Source organism: Sorex araneus, chromosome 2, assembly GCF_027595985.1.
Source record: "Sorex araneus isolate mSorAra2 chromosome 2, mSorAra2.pri, whole genome shotgun sequence".
NCBI lineage: Eukaryota > Metazoa > Chordata > Mammalia > Eulipotyphla > Soricidae > Sorex > Sorex araneus.
In genome coordinates this window covers 210625720-210648198 of record NC_073303.1, presented here as the reverse complement: position 1 = coordinate 210648198, position 22479 = coordinate 210625720, and the positions used below count along the sequence as shown (strand labels likewise).

General features: G+C 40.9%; 1 protein-coding gene and 1 non-coding gene across 2 annotated transcripts in view; both read right to left on the bottom strand.

Moving 5' to 3' along the window:
* Positions 1-22047, bottom strand: part of LOC129401738 (uncharacterized) — a 41765-nt gene extending 19718 nt beyond the window's left edge. The window contains exons 1-2 of the mRNA XM_055124554.1: positions 21961-22047; positions 16897-17539 (exon numbers count right to left, since the gene is read on the bottom strand). Of these exons, the coding sequence (XP_054980529.1) occupies positions 16897-17539; positions 21961-22047 (730 nt within the window). The remainder of the gene's footprint in view (positions 1-16896; positions 17540-21960) is intronic.
* LOC129402677 (U2 spliceosomal RNA) lies at positions 7745-7936 on the bottom strand. The gene has a single exon (XR_008628774.1). It is a non-coding gene; the product is annotated as a U2 spliceosomal RNA (small nuclear RNA).
* Positions 22048-22479: the final 432 nt, after the last annotated feature.

Sequence of the window (22479 nt, the reverse complement as noted above, 5' to 3'; positions counted from 1 at the left end):
CCGTACATATTGTATTTTGTCATATCAATTAGGACATATTGAGCAAAGGATCTATCTAAAGATAACTTTCAGTACCATGTCCTTCTGATCACTATAGCTTTATAAAATAGTTCTAAATTAGGAAGTGAAATTCCCGCCTCCCCCAATTTCTTATTTTTCAGTATGGCTCTAACTACTAGTGTTCTTTGCTGATTCCATTCAAACTTTATTATTGATTTTTCTAGACACTGGAAGAATATCATCTGAAATTACATAGAAATTGAATACTTGCAATCTATGTAATAACTTAAGTAGGATCACTGTATCACTGTCATCCCGTTGCTCATCAATTTGCTCGAGTGGGCACCAGTAACGTCTCCATGGTGAGACTTGTTGTTACTGTTTTTGGCATATTGAATATGCCACAGGAAGCTTGCCAGGCTCTGCCATGTGGGCGGGATACTCTTGGTAGCTTGCCGGGCTCTCTGAGTGGGATGGAGGAATCGAAACCAGGTCGGACTCATGCAAATCAAACGCCCTACATGCTGTGCTATTGCTCCAGCCCCTTACGTTGGATAGTTGTTTTAATAATATTGATTCTTTCAATCATGAGTGTGGGATATTTTTCCATTTTTAAAGAGTTCTTTTATCTCTTTCTCAGGTGATTTAAAGTTATGATGGCTTTCCCATATCTTTTCTTAAGCTGACTCCTAGATACTTTATGCTTTTTTAAATTGGATAGACTCCCTGATTGTTTTCCTCTTTTATTCTCATACAAAGATTCTCATACAAATATTTTAGTCTGAATTCCTAGGTGCAGAGCCAGGAGTAACCCCTGAGCATTGTAGGTGTGGCCCAAAAATCAATAATAATAATAGTAGCAATTTTTTTTCTTCAAGCTCGAGTCAAGGTAGCACACATATGGTCACCCAAACCATCAAGGAGTAATCCCTGAGCAGAGTCAGGAGCCAGGAGTAAGCTCTGTGCACTGCCAAGTGTGACCCAGAAAAAAATTGACAAAAAGTAATTAATCTGGAGCTAGAGTGATAGTACAGTGGGTAGGGCATTTGAATAGCACGTAGCCAACCCAAGTTCTATCCACAGCACCCCGTATGGTATGGTACCCCATCCCATATGGTCTGCACGCAGAGGTAATTCCTGCGTGCGGAGCCAGGAGTAACCCCTGAGCATCGCCAGGTAGACCCAAAATGGCAAAAGGAAATAAAGGAAATTAAACTTTTTGTAACTCCAGTAATTGCAAGGTATTCTATCAATAATAAAAATTATGAAAACCAAAGAAATAGAAGATAGATCAAGAATGAATCAAGCTAGTCAGTAATTTCCATTCATTCACCCAACAAATACTTGTTATACACCACATATGTGTTGCAAAAATAGCGCTCTCTTCACAGACCCAGCCCTTCATTGTCCCATCTTGTACTTATCTGAAAAATCACTGTCCCAATCAACAGCAACTGTTTCTTTCTTACCCTTTCCACCAAAACGTGACTCATAAATGCTTGCTCTATGTAATTCCAGACTACCAAGAGCCTATATGTCACTATAAATTATCTACTCTAACCCAAGATGCTCTTTTTCTTGAATCAAATTAATTTCTAGTTGATGAGCACACCTATCATCAGCTTTACAGTATGGGATCTTATGATTCATTCTTTTTGTGGGACATGAACCGTCGACATTCACTACTTTAACAATCACCAATCCCCCTTAATTCACTCCTTGTATAAATATTTATGCTAATTTCTTTTCACACTTTTATTGCTAGAGAAGTGTTTGAATGAATTAATTTTTTTTTAATTTCCAGCTACATCTTAACTTCTTGTTTTCCCATAATCATTTCCATTGATTTTGTCTCCGATGAATAACCGTAATCTGATACATGTCATTGCCTCTCCTTTAAAAGACTAAGAAAATTCTCCTAAGCATTATACTGTGATATACACAATGCACAACACAAAAAAACTGTCAAATGGTATAGCATCAGAATGAGAACACAAGCACACACAACCTAAAAATCACAGTTTAGTTAAAGAGAGAGAGGGAGGGAAGAAGAGAGAGAGAGAGAGAGAGAGAGAGAGAGAGAGAGAGAGAGAGAGAGAGAGAGAGATTGGTCCTGGGGCCAGGAAGGCCAGAGAAATAGTACAGTGGGTAGAGCATTTACCTTGCACTTCACCAACCCATGTTCCAGGAGTAATGCTTAGTGCAGATGGAGCAGTAAACTATGAGTGTTGCTATGTGTGGCCCTAAAAAGGAGGGGTGGGTGGAGAGAGGGAGAGACCTTACAGCACTAGAAATTCAGAATAGACTAAACAGTAAGGGGAAAAGCATCTGCAAAGCCAGGCATCTTATCTGAATTAGAACTTGTTTCACGTCTGCAGAAATTGGGCAAAAGTGGTGTACAGACTGGTAATTCACCTAAAAATAATCCCCCCGGAATCCAACTGGTCCATTTAGGGCAAAGGCACACCTGTTCCAAAGGTAAGACACATGTATCTCAGAAAGGTAGAAGAGATGTCTCAGGCAGCCTAAGGCATATGGAGAGAACAGAAAATCTAAGCACTGACTCCTTGATGTGCTGGGATTTCTAAAATATGAGTTGCATTGCGTGGTCACCTTTTCAGATGGAAGCTTGTTTGGGGGCTGGCTATTGTGATACTCCAACTCTTGCTCCAGATTCTTCCGCAGCCATTTACTGAGTCCTAAGAACTTAGATACCAATTCCTGGAGTGACCTAAACTAAACCTAAATAAGATGAATCTACCAATATAGTGAGTGCTGACTTAGCTACGTGTGGGAGATCCGTGAAACACATCTCTAATTCTCAGTGTCCGCTTGTAGGGTTAAATCAACAGAAATCCTCATTTCTATAAAAGAACAGACTAATTTTCTCTTTATTTTTCAAGGATTATTTTGAAGTTAAAATGTCTTTGCTTACACTGTTTTAATATACATAAAATAGCTTGCTTGCTTCCTTCTTCCTTCCTTCCTTCCTTCTTTCCTTCCTTCCTTCCTTCCTTCCTTCCTTCCTTCCTTCCTTCCTTCCTTCCTTCCTTTATTTCTTTCTCTTTCTTCTTTCTTTCTCTCTCTTTCCTTCTTTCTCTTTCTCTCATTTCTTTCTTTCTTCTTTTCTTTCTTTCTCTCTTTCTCTTTCTTGGTGCCCGGAATTGATCCATACATATAAGACAAGTACTTTGCTTCTGAGCTATGCTTCTGGTTATAGACACTTGTTTTCCGATAATTTCTCAAGATGTTGCAAACAGGAGTCACTGTTCTGAGTACAGACCATTGTGTACCATATTAAATGATGAATATTCTAATTATCCCTCTTTTTTAATTCTATATTTTTCATATGGTAGCAACCAGCACAGGGCTAAAGCGATAGCACAGCAGTAGGGCATTCGCCTTGCACGCTGCCAACGCTAGTTCGGTTCCTCAGCCCCTCTCAGAGAGCCCGGCAAGCTACAGAGAGTATCCCGCCCGCACAGCAGAGCCTGGCAAGCTCCCCGTGGCATATTCGATATGCCAAAAACAAAACAGCAAGTCTCACAATGGAGACATTACTGGTGCCCACTCAAGCTAATCAATGAGCGATGGGATGACAGTGATACAGTGACAGTGATACAGTGATACCAATCTAGTAAATGTGACAAAGGTACTGTCCTTCTCGTACAGAGTGGATGTTTTAGTTTCCAATTAATTAGTAGGGTGCTAGATTTGAATTGCTTTTCTGGGAAAAGAGATGTGTTTGGCTTAACAATAATTTCTTTGCAGGGCCAGAGAAATAGCACAGAGGGTAAGGCAATCACAGAAGACCTGGGTTCAATCCCTGACACTCCAAATTGTCTCCTGAGCACCATGAGAAGTTATCCCCAAGTGCTGAAGCAGGAATAAGCCCCGAGCACCAACAAATGTGGCCTCGAAAAAGAAAATGAAAAAGCAATAATTTATTTTTATTCCTTTTCAATGATCAGTTACAAGCTGATGTGCAGAGATCTGCATCTGTGATTTGGCAACAAATTATTTCTCTCTGTGCTAATGATCAATCCATAGAAAAGTTGGCTTAATTTCAAAGAATATCAAACCACCTTTGAAGGGACTAACATTCTAATTACCCAGAAAGTCATCCCTCGTTATTAATATTGGATTATTTCAACTAAATAAAAAATGCCATCGTATTTTAAAACTCTACCTATTAATAGCAAATCATTAGAAAATGTTAAATATCAATATTAATTGCATAGTTTAATGTTTGATAATGTAGAAAGTTCTAAGAAGCCTTGATAACCTCCTATACCATCTTAATGAATATATATTGTTATTGTTATATCATTTAACATGACTTATACATAGTATCATCAACTATAAATGATACAGTTATCATAAGCTAAAAATTTATAATTTATAAACACCACAAATTATTATAAATATACAAATCTTATCAAATATAAATATATATTATTATAAATAATAGAATATTAATTCTTATTCTAAAGTTACTGGCAGTAAATAGATCCCTGTTCACAAAAGTTTAAATTTCTAACAAATATCACTTAGATATGGCATTTAGACTAACTGAATGAAGGTATGCAATGTTTTAAAGGGGAAGATACCCAGATCACCCTTGGTCCCAGAGTATAGAAGGAAAGAGTGGGAGGCAGGGGGAGAAGAGACAGGTGAGAAGCAATGGGGGGGCCAGGTCAGGAGATTAAGATACAAAGTGGTGTGAAGGCATAAAAAAGCCAAATATCCAAACACCAGAGTCAGCACACCGAAATGAACAACTGGACGTAGAAAGGTGTCTGTCAAGAGGATAGGCTGGGGGAGGTGGGATGGGGGCTGTGGGAGGGAACCTGGGAAAATTTGGTGGGCGAAAGCTGATGCTGGTGGTGGGATCGATGCTGCCATATTGTATTTCTAAAACTCAGCTATGAATAACTTTGTAATCATGGTGCTTTAATTTTAAAAATAAAGAAAAAGGTTAAAATGGGACTGTATACTATCACGCCACTGAGTTTCTTATTTCCATAATTTATTGCTAATATGTACAGATCTTCAATGACAAATATTTTTGCATCAAACATCAATATGGGGCCAGAGAGATAAGGATAAGACACTTGTCTTGCACACAGTAAACCGTGATTCAATCCTCGGCACCACATATAGTCTTCTGAACACTGCCAGGAGTGATCCCTGAGCACAAAGCCAGGAGTAAGCCATCAGAACAACCAGGTGTGACTCCAGCTTCCTTGACCACCAAATGGGCCCCTAAATAAAAATGTTAATATTTTTCATATATTTTCATTTGATATTAAGCAATGCGGTAAATCAACAGACTTCAAAGAGGTTTAGATTACTGTACTAAGAGGGGCTGGAGAGATAGCACAGCGGGTAGGGCGTTTGCCTTGCATGTGGCCGACCCGGGTTCAATTCCTCCATCCCTCTCAGAGAGCCCAGCAAGCTACCGAGAGTATCCCACCTGGATGGCAGAGCCTGGCAAGCTCCCCATGGCGTATTCGATATGCCAAAAATAGTAACAATGGAGATTTTACTGGTGCCCGCTCGAGCAAATCGATGAACAATGGGATGAGGTACTACAGTGCTACTAAGAGATTGGGTTCATAATTGAAAAATGAGGTTATATATGGATTAACTGAGAAAGAAATGAAAAGCAGGTATTCAGAAATCATCTTTTTGTAACACACACATATTTACAGCACCAACAATTTGTACAATCTATATCTAGGCATAAAACTTTCAATATAAATGGATGCTGATTCATTATTGGAAATGTGTAAAATTTTCTTCATTCTCTTGACTCTTACTCAATTGTACATTTGCAGAATTTACCCATCCCATGTAAACCCCAAACTATATTAGTAAAGAATTTTTTTAAAATTTTTAGTAATGACAGATTAGACTTGAGGGTTACCATAATGAGATGCAATATAATTGAGATGCCAGAGTTAAAAACTTATTCATGTAAATGAGAATAGGCATTATATTATATTGTATCAAGTGATTTAAGTTTCTAATTTACATAGGTTGAATCATATAACAACCAGTCATAACAAATTGACTTCTATTGATTCATTTTCTGTTAATTCCATTTGCCATTCACTTAAACTTTGTTGGAACAAGAAATAGGAAGTATTTTTTTATGTGCCTGCTGAAAGTGAGTGGGACATTGGAGGCGGGAAGGTCACATGTTAGTGGGATTGGTGTTAGACCATTTTATGCCTGAGACAACTGTATTTTGAGTGACTTTTTAAATTTAGGCATTTTAATAAAATGTAATTTTTAAAAACTAAATAAATAGGCATTTCTCAAAAAAATCTAAAATTGTATCTGGGTACACACGTTCCTCCCTCTCTCCCTCTCTCTCTCTCTCTCTCTCTCTCTCTCTCTCTCTCTCTCTCTCTTTCACATGTATTTTTATCTACCTTTCTCCTTCCCTCCTTTTATTCCCCCCAACAAAACCTTCTTTTACTTAAAAAATAAGAAAACTACAACTGGGTTTATAATTCTAATTAACTTTGACATAAGAAGTCTGTGTCCAATCTCATCGATTTTCAAATGTGTCTCCGTGAAAGAAAATCTAACAACTTAAAAGTGTGGCTAGGGCCTAACATGCAGTTAACCAAAACCAACAGTGAAATTCATGAAAACTTAAGGTTACTTTTAAAAACTAAAATTATAGGCGTTTATGCTGCCCAAGCCCATGTGCTGCTTGTGCCCACGTGGCCGAGCACATGCGGTGCCTGAGCATGTGTGTCGCCCGCATCTCCCCTCTTGACATGTGGACTCTCACGCTTTCGTGTCCAGTGCTAGGATGTGTGTATGGGCGCTCTCCACCCTTGGAAAAGCCCGAGTTCTCTCTTGAGTGCATTACTCTTACTATTCTCTCTTCCACTTATCTCTTCGTCCTTCCCTCAAAAAAAAAAAAAACTCTAAATAAAATCTGTTTACTTAAAAAAAAAAACTAAAATTATATAAAATCTAGAAATACATAAAAAAAAAAACTATGAATCCAGAGTCAAGTTCCTTCTGGATTCTTCAAGATTCCAGAGTCAACCAGTTCCCATCCTTCTCCCATGGGACCTTACCTGGATCCTTGAGAAATTTCATTTTGAATCCAACCCAAATATACCAAGACAGACTTTGCTCAGATAATTTATTTGTCACTGTTCTGGGAAAATTTTCTTCAAGTGTTGGAAATACCTATCTACAATTCCATTATCTCTTATATTGGAAAATCCAGAAGCTCTAATTATTTCTTTTAGAAAAACAAACAAAAGTCACAGAGGGCACTTCCTGGGTTTTTTTTTCCTCACTTGTGATTATGTCTGAATCCATCAGGGTCAACTGTCATAGAGAAGAGTGATAAAGGTCCATAATGGGCTCCAAGTTGAATGTGCTACGGGAGTAAACAGGAGACAGACAGACCACATTCTTGACTAACAGCGTGAACTTAAAGATTAGGTGAAATGAAATGTGGAACGCAGATCTAATGAGGTAAGTATTGTTACGAAAGATGGAAAAAAGTAGTAGTTAATCTCAAAACTCTTGTTTTTTTTTAATTCCAGTGCCAGGGATTGGAATTCAGGGCTTCACACACTCAAGCATACACTTTGTCACTGAGAAACATCCTTGGCAGAAAAGAGAAACTCGCATATTAATTTTTTTTGTTAGTGGTTGCTCTGGTGGGGCACATAACCCAGTGGTGGTCTACGATGCCATGGAAGTCATGTGATACCAGGGACTGAACCTGGTGCAAGACACTACCTTAGCTCTACCCTTAAGTCCACATTCTGGCCCATCAGAGGTCCTGATGAAGAACATGAAGACAAATATTCAACTGACATGAATCTCTATGAAACTGATAAACTGATAAGAACAGATACTACACTTGATCTCAGCCAAAAGGCCGAGAAGCGATAGCACAGAGGGTAGGGCGTTCGCCTTTCACGCGGCCAACCCGTGTTCGATTCCTCCGCCCCTCTCGGAGAGCCTGGCAAGCTACCGAGAGTATCCCGCCCGCACGGCAGAGCCTGGCAAGCTCCCCGTGGCATATTCGATATGCCAAAAACAGTCACAACAAGTCTCACAATGAGAGACGTTATGGGTGCCCGCTCGAACAAATCGATGAGCAACAGGATGACAGTGACAGTGACAGTGATGAATCTCTAATGGGACATGTTTCTGAAGTAGATGAAATAGTCTTCACTCCATAATGAACATCTATCTCTCTACCTCCTGAAATTACATTTCTGGCTCTCATTGGTTCTGGTCATGATCTATATAGGGTCCACATCCTGCTGTTTGACCATAAACTCTCCTTAAGTCAGAGCTCTGAGCAATAAGAATAAATCAGGGTCACTGGCCACATTTTAATTTCCCTTCTTGTTCCCAGGAGCATTTTACAATGAAAGACTGAATTCCTAAGACCAGCAGCAGCTGCTGCAATATAAAAAGGTTTAATTTGCTGCCTCATATCATGCTATGAAAAGTACATGTAAGAATATGGGGATCTCACAGTAGTGAACTTTATTGGAAACAAGGTGTCCAGAGGCTGGGATGACAGCTCAAGGACTGAGCACACACATTGCAAGCACCAAGCTCTAGCACCTCAAAACCCAGCACACCCGTAATGTGGCCCTGCTCACCCCCTGCAGTTGAATTGTACCACATCACCTGCAGACTAGCGAAACATGCGCCTGCATAAATGACCTGGTGGGAGTGGCCTCCAGGAACCCCAGGGAATACACGCGACTCTCCTCTTCAACACATCCCCCCAAAAGCACGGCAATGGGATGGGGAGAGAGTCCAGTTAGCTGGGTGCTCGCCTTGCATGCCACCACTAGGACTGATTCCTGGCACCCCGTCTGGTCCCATGAGCCCCACCAGGAGTGAGCCCTGAGTGCAGAGCCAGGAGTAAGCCCTGATCATCACTGGGTGTGGCCCAATATCAAAAATATAACAAAACAAAAAAGAATCAAAGAATGAAACAAACAAAAAGGGTATCCAAAGTTACTCCGATCTGTTCAAATGTAGCACTGCACTGCAGCACTGTCGTCCCATTGTTCATCAATTTGCTCGAGCGGGCACCGGGAACATCTCCATTGAGAGACTTGTTGTTACTGTTTTTGGCATATTGAATATGCCACGGGGAGCTTGCCAGGCTCTGCCTTGAGGGGAGGATACTCTTGGTAGCTTGCCTGGCTCTCTGAGAGGGATGGAGGAATCGAACCTGGGTCAGCTCCGTGCAAGGCAAACGCCCTATCCGCTGTGCTATCGCTTCAACCCAATTGTTCAAATGTACTTATCAAAATTATTGCTATTTTAGATCACAACAAAACCTTGAGTTTTTTCTCCCTCTGACCTTATTTTACTACTCTGCCTATCAATAGCTCTCCTTCCCTTATTAAAATTTTCCTCTATTGTTCAGCAATCTTATAAAATTCTAAAAAGCAAGGAGAAGGAAGTTAAGCTACTTGCCTGGCATACAGCCAATCCCAGTTCAATTCCCAGAGTGATACCTCCAAGAAGAGGCTACAGTGACCCCAGAATGCCATCTTGTGTGCCCCACGTCATCTGCCCAAGTTTGTAAAAACAATCAAATTTAGTGTGCACCCACTTCTCTATAAAAGTCTTGATTAATATAACTAGTAATTAGTAATAGTCAACATTCTTTCTGAATTTTATATTATTTCACTCAATCTTTATAAAAATCCTAAGAAGCAATGTTTTCTGAGGCCATTATATCTCTGCTTGAGACGTTTAGATACAAAATTCATCTAAGCAACTTGCCAAAGTTTTATACACATATTGAACTTAATGGGTTCACTTTCTTGTTAGGATACTTCTAAAATTATATGCAATAATATCAAACAAGCTACCAAGAATATCCCGCCCGCACAGCAGAGCCTGGCAAGCTACCCCTGGTATATTCGATATGCCAAAAACAGTAACAACAAGTCTCACAATAGAGACATTACTGGTGCCCACTCAAGCAAATTGATGAACAATGGGACAACAGTGCTAAAAAGAAAAAAAATCAAAACCAAGGGAAAACTTCATGAGACAAGATATTAGAAGCAAACAATTGCAGGGTACTTTCATATTGCATAATTATGTAACATTTAAATATTTGGAAACCATGAGATATTGGAGAAGAATGTGGGAGACGGTGAGGCTGGAAAAGTAGTTTTGGAAATCTGGTTGTAAGTGGCATCTTTTCCTCATAATTACATTGGTCTTTGTTTCATATACAATTTGGTGGACTTGAAAGTTTTGGAATAAGGAATGACATGTGCTGTAACAAACAGTTTTTTAATGAGCATAATGAATCTGGCGGTAGAATGCAGGACAGGTGCTCAGAAGAGAAATTCAGAAGAGCACAACTTTAAGACCAGCGCAGCATTTGAGCCACAGAGGGACTAGGATTTGAAGAAAACAGAATACTGACAATAGGAAGAGGAAAGAAGACATACATGGCCACAAATGATGCAAAGATCTAGTAAGGAAATGGGTACGTTGTAGTTTTTTTGTATTTTTGAGTCACACCCAGAGATGTACAGGGGTTACTCCTGGCTCATGCACTCAGGAATTTACTCCTGGCAGTGCTCAGGGGACCATATGGGATGCTGGGAATCGAACCTGGGTTGGCTGCATGCAAGGCAAACACCCTACCCGCCGTGCTATGGCTCCAGTCCCAGGAAATGGGTATGGTTCTTAAGGAAGAACAAGGAAGTGAAGCTTGATCCTGAAAGACTGAGGAAATCAGAAAAAGGAGGTGTGGAGGTGTTTACTGGAAAACTGTAGGAGTTAAGTTTACTGAATTTGATGCGATACCTTAGTATGAATCCTCTCAAAATAATAAGGTCACTAAAGAAATGCAGCTAACCTCATAAAGAATAGATGGAGAATTTCATGGTAATGCTACCTCTCAAGACTAAATCAAAGAATATAGCAATGAAATACGATTTTATTATAATATTTTATACTTCTATATGTTTATATTTTTATAACTTAAAATTTTTAAATTATGTTATTACCAGCCAACAACATTCTAATGCCTTACTCAGTAATTAAGCATTAGTTGAAATAAACTTTAATTTTTTACATATATGAAATTATCTCTTGCCAATCAACCCTTTTGAAGTTAAGAAGAGGGCCAGTCTTTCAGGAGGGGAAAGGTATTTCTCTCTCTCGCCTGTCCCTTCCCGGGGATGAAGGGCGTGGGGACCACCATATTATGACGACCACAGATGGGGTTTACAAGCTTGCAATGATCCAACATCTGGAAGAAATGTCCCTGGACTTAGTTGTTAAAGTACAGAAATCCAAAACCTCATTTCTCTTCACAACAGGTCTGACTCTAGTGGGGTACCCCTAACAATAATGGTGAGGTTAGTGCTGAAATATTGAATGCAACCAAAGTAAATAGAAAATAAAGTGAAATTTATCAGTTACAAGGCGGGGTGGGTGGCTGCGGGGGTGGGCAGGATGGGAGGTGTACTGTGGTTTTTTTTTTGGTGGCAGGATATGGGCACTGGTGAAGGGATGGTTGTTTCAGCATTGTATGACTAAGACTTAAGCCTGAAAGCATTGTAATTTTCCACATGGTGATTCAATAAAATAAAATTGGTATTAAAAATAAAGAAGAAGAGGGCCAGAGAGATAGTATAGAAAATAATGCACTTAACTTGCATTTTGCTGCATTGACTGCGACCCTAGTTTAAATTCCTGGCATCACATATGGTCACCTGAGTATAGTATGGGATCATTCAGAAATATTCAGAGCACTGCTGGATATATTCCAAATCACAACCATCACCACTATGACCACAAAAATAATAATAAAGAGAGGAAGAAATAAGGAAAGAAGGAAGGAAGGAAGGAAGGAAGGAAGGAAGGAAGGAAGGAAGGAAGGAAGGAAGGAAGGAAGGAAGGAAGGAAGGAAGGAAGGAAGGGAGGGAGGGAGGGAGGGAGGGAGGGAGGGAGGGAGGAAGGAAGGAAGGAAGGAAGGAAGGAAGGAAGGAAGGAAGGAAGGAAGGAAGGAAGGAAGGAAGGAAGGAAGGAAGGAAGGAAGGAGAGAGGGAGGGAGGGAGGGAGGGAGAGAGGGAGGGAGTGTTGGGGGAGGGAAGGAATTTAGATAATAATGTAAATTTCTTCTGTTCTGAGAAACTCTGTAGTTAAATTTTCCCTTTTATTGATGAGCTTATCCTGTAATCCCCTTCTTTCTAACATTTTCTCATGAATGTGCCCAGCCAAAATAGAGCTAAAAGGAAAGTAAATCTGATAATTAAGTAAAGCGTACCTTTTCTCTTTGAAAGTGCTCAATAAAACTGTTCCATAAATAATTTAAACAAAGTGAGCAGCTACGTGTCCAACTCCATCTGTTTCTCTCAATGAAACTGCAGGATTTGAACATTCATCACAGTTACAGCAAATGTCCCGTGATTCACAGAGGGCCTTATACAAGATATAAGGTTGCCTAAAATATGACCGAACTAATACTTAACATTACCAAATTGTGCAAAAGACAAGAAGCTGATAAACTAGTCCTGAAAGGGTTAATACTGTTCTTCAGTTATGAAACAGTTTAACACTTATTAACCTATAGTCATCAAATCAGCGGCAAGTAATTTTGTGGCTATGCTTTCAGTGGACATGAGCCTATATACTTGGTATTTATGTAAGTTTTACAGAGCTTTTGAGTCAGAACTGGGAGGGTCCACCGAGCTTCAGTCTTTACTACAGATGAGAAAGTCAATGCTTAGAAAACTGACAACTCAAACTTGCCCATCCATTCAGCCACGAATCCACCAAAACCCACCAGACTCTTGATGGCTTATATACATTAATTCTCTGTTTTTATACCATTAGCTAGTTTTGCTAAAGAGTTTTGATTGATAAAACCATCATTTCAATTTTTCCAGGTGCTTGTCCCTGGATAATGCTGTGATTCAAGAGATATCAGCTTTGGGGGCTGGAACGATAGTACAGCGGATAGAGCATTTGCCTTGCACACGGCCTACCAGGTTTGATTCCCAGCATCCCATAGAGTCCCCCGAGTACTGACAGGAGTAATTCCTGAGTGCATGAGCCAGGAGTAACCCCTGAGCATCACTGGGTGTGACCCAAAGAGCAAAAAAAGAAAGAAAAAGAGAGAGAGACAGAGAGAGAGAGAGAGAGAGAGAGAGAGAGAGATCAGATTTTATTTCTAGCTTTTCCAGGATCAGATTAACCAGGCTACCTCTTGGGACCTGGGATATAATGCCTAAATCATTGGTTCTTCTTCCCACTTATGAAATAGAAAAATGATCATTCCTGACTGAGAGCTACTCCTCTTCACTTTTTTTGCCTGACATATATTGTCTTATGCCTGGAAAAACTACTTCTCAGTATGCTGTTCTAATTTATAAAACACAAAAAGCAAAACTATTTTCATGCAAAATACTTTCCATCTCTCAGAGCACATTATGTATCCTAGATTCTGAAAATTCTCATATAGCACGTTCTTGGAAATAAAGACAATTTTACCCAGAGCATAGGTGTTGGGCTAACAGAAATTGGCTATTTGTACTAGAGACAAGTTAAAGGTGAAGTGGTACCAGTTTTCTTCTGAAAAAAGAAAACCCATTTTCTTTTGAAAACAAAACCCATCTTTTCTAATTGTTTTTAAATACTTTGAAGATCATTTATAGTGTTGAGTTCACAACATGCTAGACAAACTATTTTCTTATCTATCTAGGTAGCACTGTAGCACTGTCATCCCATTGTTCATCAATTTGCTAGAGCGGGCACCAGTAACGTCTCCATTGTGAGACTTGTTTTTACTGTGTTTGGTGTATTGAATACGCCACGGGGAGCTTGCCAGGCTCTGTTGTGCGGGCAGGATACTCTTGGTAGCCTGCCGGGCTCTCCAAGACGGACGGAGGAATCGAACCCGGGTCGGCCACATGCAAGGCAAATGCCCTACCCTCTGTGCTATCGCTCCAGCCCATCTATCTAGGTAAGTCAAATAATAAAATATCTTCTCTCCTGGTAAAATATATTGAGTATAACAAGTTCACTAAACTGAGGCTAAACTTTCATCTATGCCAAATAATTAAGATATGAAAAGAGGAAGGACACATTTATGCCTCTTGAATAACAAGGCATATCACAGATAAGACAAGAAATAACTCGGTATGCCATCAACTCTGCTTCTCCTCTGAAGACCTTTTGATCTCGAGGTTAGAACACCTTCCATCTTCCTCACCTTAGAGAATTCGAGTGGAGTCAGAACTGCTAAGAGATCCATTATCTCTAAGTAGGTGACAGAACCAGATGCTCAGTTTTCAGCTCAAAAGCTGCAGAATGAGAAGGCTAATAAAATAGAGGGAAGGAACCTTTTCTCAAACTGGAAAGAGATGAAACCAGTCCTATAAGCACAGTTAATTGAAGGCATCCAGAAAGGAGTTGCAATCACAACCAAGATCAAATTTAAGTCCTTCAATTTTCAGTGTCGACCGAGTTACATTATTTCAAAAGTATATTATAAAATAAGATGGTATCAGGTATAAACATAATAGTGACAAGATGACTTCCTGTTTCAAAAAAAAAAGTCTATTTTTGAAACAAATTAGACCTGGATCCAAATTTTCTAAAATTTCTAGCAAAGAAAAGCAGAAATGTGTATCCCAAGTAGAAAAGTAATTCTCAGTTTCCAAAGTTCCAAAGAAAGCCTTTCTTAGCAAAAACTATTGTATTGGTTGTCTGGCCTAGGATACAGCAGATGGAGCATTTGCACAAGGCAGACCCGGGTTTGATCCGCCATACCTCGTATGCCCCCCTGAGCCCTGTCAGGAGTGATTCTTAGCGCAGAGACAGAACAGAGCCCTGGGTACCACTGATGTGCCCCAAAATAAAACCAAACCAAAACAAAAAGACTACAGGATGAAAAGAGTGAAAAACAGAAGCTAATGCTATAAAAACTTGAAGCCAGTATACAGGTGGCATAATGTCTAAAAAAAAAAAAATCAGAAAGGGGTTATTCACTGCTTTAACAAAGCAGATATTTAGCAGATTTTTAAAGACTAACAACCATAAAAGCTATGATTAGGTGGCACGATGATGTAGGAAGGAAATTAGTTTTCCTTGTTCATAATAACATATGAAAAGTGAATCTTCTAGGCCTATCTAACATGTCTTACTTGTGAATAGCCTTATGTTTTACTTGTGAGTGGACTTATCCAAACACAGAGCGATGGCAGTTTCTTAGGGTGTTTCCAAATCTATATATTTTGACAGTTTAACTGCAAATTATCAAGGGCTAGCATAATAATTTATCCATCTTGGAATCTGAATCTGCAACTCTATTGATACTACTTACTTTTTTAAAAAAAACTTCCATATGTAAGTTTAAAAAATCTTTTCAAATGATCTTAACTCAAAGTATTTATAAGTTTGAAAAATAATCAGTGCATTCAAAAAAACTATTGATGCAGCATAATTATAATGCTCCACATTCAGATATTTCAAATGCCCCATACAATATGTCCACAAAAAGAAATTCATATGTGTTTTTTTCCTGTATCAGGCTAATGAATGCAAGTTCAACTTTTTGATCATCTTCTAAATCACTCTTTCAGCCGAGGGATTACTTATAGTGAGTTACACAATACTTTGACATTGTTTACAAAATATAAAATATTCAAACAACTTATTTCCTCATTTTTGTATAGTTCAGATTAGGTTTCCTGATAGTTACTATTTAACAAAACTGAGGTGATCATAATGTGCACAAATTATTGTGTAAATTCCATTTCCCTTTATTCTATTTCCATAAAACGTAGGACCAGCAGTAATTAAAGACCCAAGTGCTAAAGCTTTAACATGAACTCCTTCTATTTATAAGACATTTGAACACATGCATATGTATTTTAATTGCTACAAACATGTAGCAAACTTTATTTTCTCGGTTCTCCATATGCAGCAAAATTCATTGAATGTAAATGAATCTGTTTAATTGATTTAAAAAATGTGTATTGAAGTGGAATTAATGGCAAGATCATCTATTAAAAGCACAGCATTTATTATTACTAAAAACCTAATTTTCTTAACTTTCCAATAAAATGCAGATAATTTACAACAACTCCTTTTTTTTATGTCTGTTACTTTTTTCTTTAAAAACCTAATAAAGAAAACTGACTTCTAGCTTTGTCCTTTCAGCCTAGGTTCCCCAGGCAGTCACATTACTATTGTTGCCATCTCTCTTTATTATACAAGTGCATTGATGATGTAATTGCAGAAGTTAGGGTTTACTAGCAAAGGGATATTTTTATAGAGCAAATGTATAATTGAGCCAAGCGCATAATAGAAGCAATCCATCTCTTGAAAGCAAATCCGCAGAATCTTTTCATCCTGAATAACCAAACAAGGGCTTGAAACGCAGAACCACTTGGTAAAAGCTCAGTTTGCTCCAGATTCTATGCTGAGCTGGAAAAACACTTGGGTGGCACACAGTGCTGGTCTATAACGCATCTTGGCTTTTAACCCCTTCCTAGAAGCCTGAATTTTGTGTACTTTGGCCCCGATCTCCCCAACCCCCCAATCCCACAAGAATTCGGGAACTTGCCCAAATCCTTTGATCTGGTCCCCTAAACAGAGCCGCAATCCAAGCTATCTTTTGCCGGTTCTCACTCAAAATAAAGCAATCCCGGAGAAGTCTGCGATTTTCCCAGCGCCAGCCCAAGCTCAAGCAGCCGGGAACGCGGCGCTTTTTTACTACCCCGGGAGAACCCCGCGGTTTCCATTCAACAAAGTGCAAACCCAACGCGTCTACAAGGAAAGGCAGAACGCGAAATCGCATGCAGACGAGGGGGCGCAAACCCCGCAAAGAGCACGTACCTGAGGAATTCACCTTAAAAAAATTAACCAAAAAAATAATAATAATAACAACAACAACAACAAAAAAGTGCACAGCAGCAGGGCTGTTCTTCGTCTGGGTTTTGGAAGTGTCTCTTTTCCTTCCAGGAACCACTTCTAGGCTCCTTCCCCGGATCCTGCTTCCCGACGCCGGGCGGGCGGAGGCTGCTTCCCAGCGGTACCCGGGATGCAGCGGGCGCCGGTGGGCGCGGGCACGGGGGTCGCTCCGGGCAACCCCGCCGCCTCCCGGGGCTGCGAGGCTGCAAAGCAATTGCCACAACTTAGCTGCGGGCACCCAACTGCCTTTTTCTTTTTTCTTTTTTTTTTTCCCCCTCCGGGCCAGAGTCCTTCTGCAGCTCAGGTCTCGGCACCGGGTCCAGACAAGCCCCCTGGGCTTTCTCGGGAGCCCCCCGAGGGGCGCAGGCTGCCCCCGCAGCGAGGGCGAGAGCGCGGGAACTTCAGCTGCGCGGGCCCGGCGGCTGCTCGGGAAATGCAGCAGCGACGCTGCGATCCCCCGGGCTCGGGGCGCGGGGCGCGGGGCTCGGGGCTCGGGGCCGGCCCGGGTGCTGGGGCTCCCTCTGCTGCCGCCGAGGCCGCGGCACAGCGAAGCTCCTCCAGCCTTCGCCTAGGTCCCCCGCTCGCCCGAGATGCGCTAGATGACCGCGGCCAGGTGTGGCCGGCACTAGCGCACAGGCCGACCAGCGCGGGTGGTGCAGTTGCACGGCTGCGGGAAGGCGCCAGGATGCTGGAGCCAAACTCAGCCGGATCGACCCTTTGCCACTGGCGGGGGGCGGGAAGGGCGGGGGGGGGGCACCTCAGAATCCCCCCCAGGGCACTTTGCGAGCCGCCCTGACCTTCTCTTGAGTGGAAAAATTCAATAAGACTGCTTTAGGTAGAGATCCCTTTGCTTGGAATTGAATTCCCCAGAGACGATCAACAGGACCCCTGATGTAGAGGAAGATGCTAGTATCTCGCGTCTGGCTGCTGGCTTCTTTCAAAGGCATGAGAAACCCCATCAGGGGGACACCCCCAAATTGCACACAAATCACAGTGGGCGCAGGTTTCGCTTCTCACCTAGACATAATATCCTGCCCTTTGATGTTTTCCATAATGGCTTGGAATGGGCTTGCTTTCTCACAATTGCAGCTTAGTTTTGCTAAGCAGAGCAGGTAGGGGGGAGCGAGGATCAGCTCCCACTTTCCATCAATAAAGTGTTTTCTAGCTTTGAACTTCCTTCTGAAGAAAACACCCGCAAAAGATATATGTATATATATAAGTAAGTGTGTGTGTGTGTGTGTGTGTGTGTGTGTGTTTGCGCGCGCGTGTGTACATTTAAACCTGGTTCTTTAAACCTTAGAGAAACTCAAATTATGGGAAATGATTTGCAGGTCTGAAGCAGCATCTGTTCTTTCTGGATTTCTGGTATACTGTTTTCTTTGCTTTTCAGAAAATAGAAAGATGTTTTCAGGACTGAATAATAATATTCAACTTGGCAGATCAATCAATATAGGAAACATAGGCATAGATTTGTATGGAATGTTTCAGTACAGTTAAATGATGGTTAACGATGAATACAATATGCCCAGATCAACTTTAGAATGGATTCTGCCTAAGTATTTAACGTGAAGTAGCTGCCAGAGAAATAAAGTGAAACTGGATTAGTATTTTAAAAAAAAACAAACTTGTAGCAAAACACATGCCTGCTACTCTGTAGCAACAAATAACTTCTGAATGGTTAAGGTAAAAAGTAGACTCATTTTAGGGGCTGGAGCAATAGCACAGCGGGTAGGGCGGTCGACCGGGTTCGATTCCCAGCATCTCATATGGTCCCCTGAGCACTGCCAGGAGTAATTCTTGACTGCAAAGCCAGGAGGTAACCCCTGTGCATCGCTGGGTGTGACCCGAAAAGCATAAATAAATAAATAAATAAATAATAGACTCATTTTAATGGGATCATAGTCAGGCTCAGGTACTATTCACACCCTATCCACCCATTCCGTCTTTCAGCCCACCTTTAACTCCAGGAGCACATCTTTCTCCACCTGCTGCTTAAATGACTATTAATGAGCTTGAGCAGCTGCTCACAGACTAATGAACTGTATCGGGAAAAAAACACTGTGGCTAACACTTTAAGGAGCCATTGAGAGGCAACAAATACCAAGCGCTGCAGATCTGGGCCCCACTCCCTTAGGAAGAGCAAAGGGAAATTGTTTAGACCTAAAAATAATTGATAGAGCAAATGTTTAGCTTTTCTAACAGAAAAATTCAATACACTAAGCAAACACCTCTTCATAGACGCTTTTCTTGCTTTCCCTTTTTGAAGTGCAGTACCCAGTACAAAGCACTGTGGCTGGGTTCAGCTGAGATCCCCTGGCCCCAGTCACAAGCATGGTGCAGTGTTGTCAATAAATTGTCAGAGGTGTAGAATGTCTAAGTCTATGAAATTAAGGACTGGAGCGGTAGCACAATGGGTAGGGCATTTGCCTTGCATGCAGTTGACCCAGGTTCCATTCCTCCATCCCTCTAGGAGACCCTGGCAAGCTACCAAGAGTATCCCGCCTGCACAGCAGAGCCTGGCAAGAAATCCGTGGTGTATTCGATATGCCAAAAACAGTGACAAATCTCACAATGGAGATGTTACTGGTGCCCGCTTGAGCAAATCGATGAACAAGGGGATGACAGTGCTATGGTGCAGTACTATTAAATTAAATGCAAGCGATTTGATGCTGACACTGAGTGGTCTCTGGAACATGTGTACAGCGCCATGGAAGAAAGTGTGAATATTTCCCTAATTTGTCTGTGGTTTGGGGGAGAAACAATGCTTCAGGAAGTTTTCAAAGTTAGCATTTGTGTTCAGTTAAATGCATTGCATACATCTAATTATCAAGATTAGAGCTCTTTTTTAAAAATGGAAATTGTTTACTTATCAGAAAGTGGCAGAAATCGCTTATCCAAGAGATACCAGCTGCTAATAAAATATGTCACTACTGGAGAGAGAGGCATAACTTAATGACTTTATTGACCTGCAGAGACACCATGAAATCCATGAAGGAACTTCCTGGACCCTGATGGGTAATTTTCCCCTACTGAGCACCTAATTTGAATAGACTACACTCACAATTAAATGAATCAGCAATCATTTAGACTCCTCCACATTCTCATCATTAAGATAAATTCTATTTGTGCAGAAAGCTTTACAGATTCCTGATTTAGTAATATTAAACAACACTTGATAGAAAAATGAGTAAAATGAAGATGATTAAGGAAAGAAGATCAACACCATCCACAACAAAAGAGAAAAAAAAATCCACAAAACCAAGGCAGTGAGATCATTTCTTCCCTTCATCATTCGGCAGTCATTTCAGAAGGAATAAGACCTCTAGGGGATCATTCACTTCCCACATCCCAACACATAATGTGCATCAGATCATTTATCTCTTTTATGTTTCAAGTAAGAGGAAAGCAAGATGTCTAGATTATTTGTTATTTTTTATTGGTCATAAACCAAATAGGTCAAACAAAAGTATCACTCTTTTATAATTTTGCCACGGGTTGCATGCACTTGGCTTTTAGTGATGAGGAAATTGTTGAAAAAGCATAAATCAACCTTGAGGGCATTCAGTTAAGAAGCCCTCATTCTGGGTGGAGAGAAACAGTCAAGCATTTAGGGTACTTACCTGGCATGAACCCAACCCAGTTTGATCCAGCACCCCTCATGAGAATGGTCCCTGAGCCCTGCCAGGAGTGATCCCTGAGTGCAGAGCCAGGAGTAAGCCCTGAGCATGTCTGATGTGACCAAAACCCAACTAAAGAATAAAAATTCAAACAAAAGAAGGCCTTACTGTTTCAGAAAACTAGTAACCAATTACTGAACCTCTCTATTTTTTTAAGTGTGACTAGTTTAAGTACCTGTTAAAATACTTGTATATAAAAAGGAAAAAATAAAATGTTTCTAGCCACTCAAGTGAGTTGCAAAATAGATTTTCTATCCAAGAAAACTAAGGATAAAAGTATAATTTGCTTTAAAATAGCAAGTTGTGTGGACTGGAGTGATAGTACAGTGGGTAGGCGTTTGCCTTGCACACGGCTGACCTGGGTTCAACCCTCGGCATCCTATATGGTCCCCCAAGCACTGCCAGGAGTAATTCCTGAGTGCAGAGCCAGGAGTAACCCCTGAGTATCACTGGGTGTGACCCAAAAGAGCAAAATAAGTAGATAAATAAATAAATAAAATAGCAAGTTGCCGTTCTAACTCAAACTGAATAATCTATACAGGAACAAATATTTGGATATATACCATCCGTTAATATTCTGAAAGATTTTCAAAATGATAATGTCATAATAATAAAGGATATACTAAGTTTAGCTGGAGCGATAGCACAGCTGTTGGGTATTCGCCTTTCACGCGCCCAACTGGAGTTCAATTCCTCTGCCCCTCTTGGAGAGCCCAGCAAGCTACCGAGAGTATCAAGCCCGCATGGCAGAGTCTGGCAAGCTACCCATGTGTATTAGATATGCCAAAAACAGTAACAACAAGTCTCTCAATGAGAGACATTACTGGTGCCCGCTCAAACAAATCGATGAGCAACAGGATGACAGTGACACAGTGATGCTAAGTTCTGTTCTTAAATTTTCCATTACACTGTTAACTTCCAAATTATTGTATCCTCAAGGGATAATGACTTGAAAGGTGAGTTACAGGGCCTACAGCAGTGTTCTCTCGTCCACTCATTCTTTTTCACTGTGGGTAGGATAAACTGCCCCATCATCCTGAGGACTCTTAAGAAATGTAGAAGGAAGCCTATACTACCAGGAACCAACAATCAGCTAGAAATTGAGGGTTGAGTGGTAGACAAGAGTCGTTCTGATTTGGGGGGTTGGGTGTTGAGGATGTAGAAGGGAAGCACCACACCCACTGCTATGCTGGGCTTACTCCTCCCTCTTCACTCAGGGATCACTCCTGGGAGGGTTGTGGGGGACCATATGGGGTTCTGGGGATCGAACTTGGGTAGGGCACATGCAAGGCAAGTGCCCTGCCCACCATACCATCTCTTTGTGCCCAACAAGAGCCATTTTGAAATCTCTGTGTCTAGTCGATTCCAGCTTCAAGACGCCTGTAGGATCACAGGACATGCTGCATAAATCACGAGAAGTCAGCCCTCAGGCACACCACAACTAAGCAGGTCCCCAAATTCTTGATCCACCCAATCTGTGAGATGATAAATGCTCATTGTTTAATAGACAGGAAGAGACTGAGAGGTTGAAAAGGAAGGACAGAATAAATGAAGCTTTTGTTAGGGTCCGCGATTTGAACATAAGGCACCTATGAAGAGTTTTGTTACAGAGAGAGAGAGAGAGAATCTGTAACAAGACTGATGGCTCTGGCAGCCATAGAAAAATGGTAGGGCATGACCATCACCACCACCACTACCAACTGCAGGGAAGGGTTCAAGTACCCTGAAATCACATTGTTCTTTCTCCCTAACTGATCTATAAACTGATTGGTCAGTGCCCCTTGTGGGTGCCCCTTTGTTCTATTCTTTCCATGCCTCACCGACCACTATA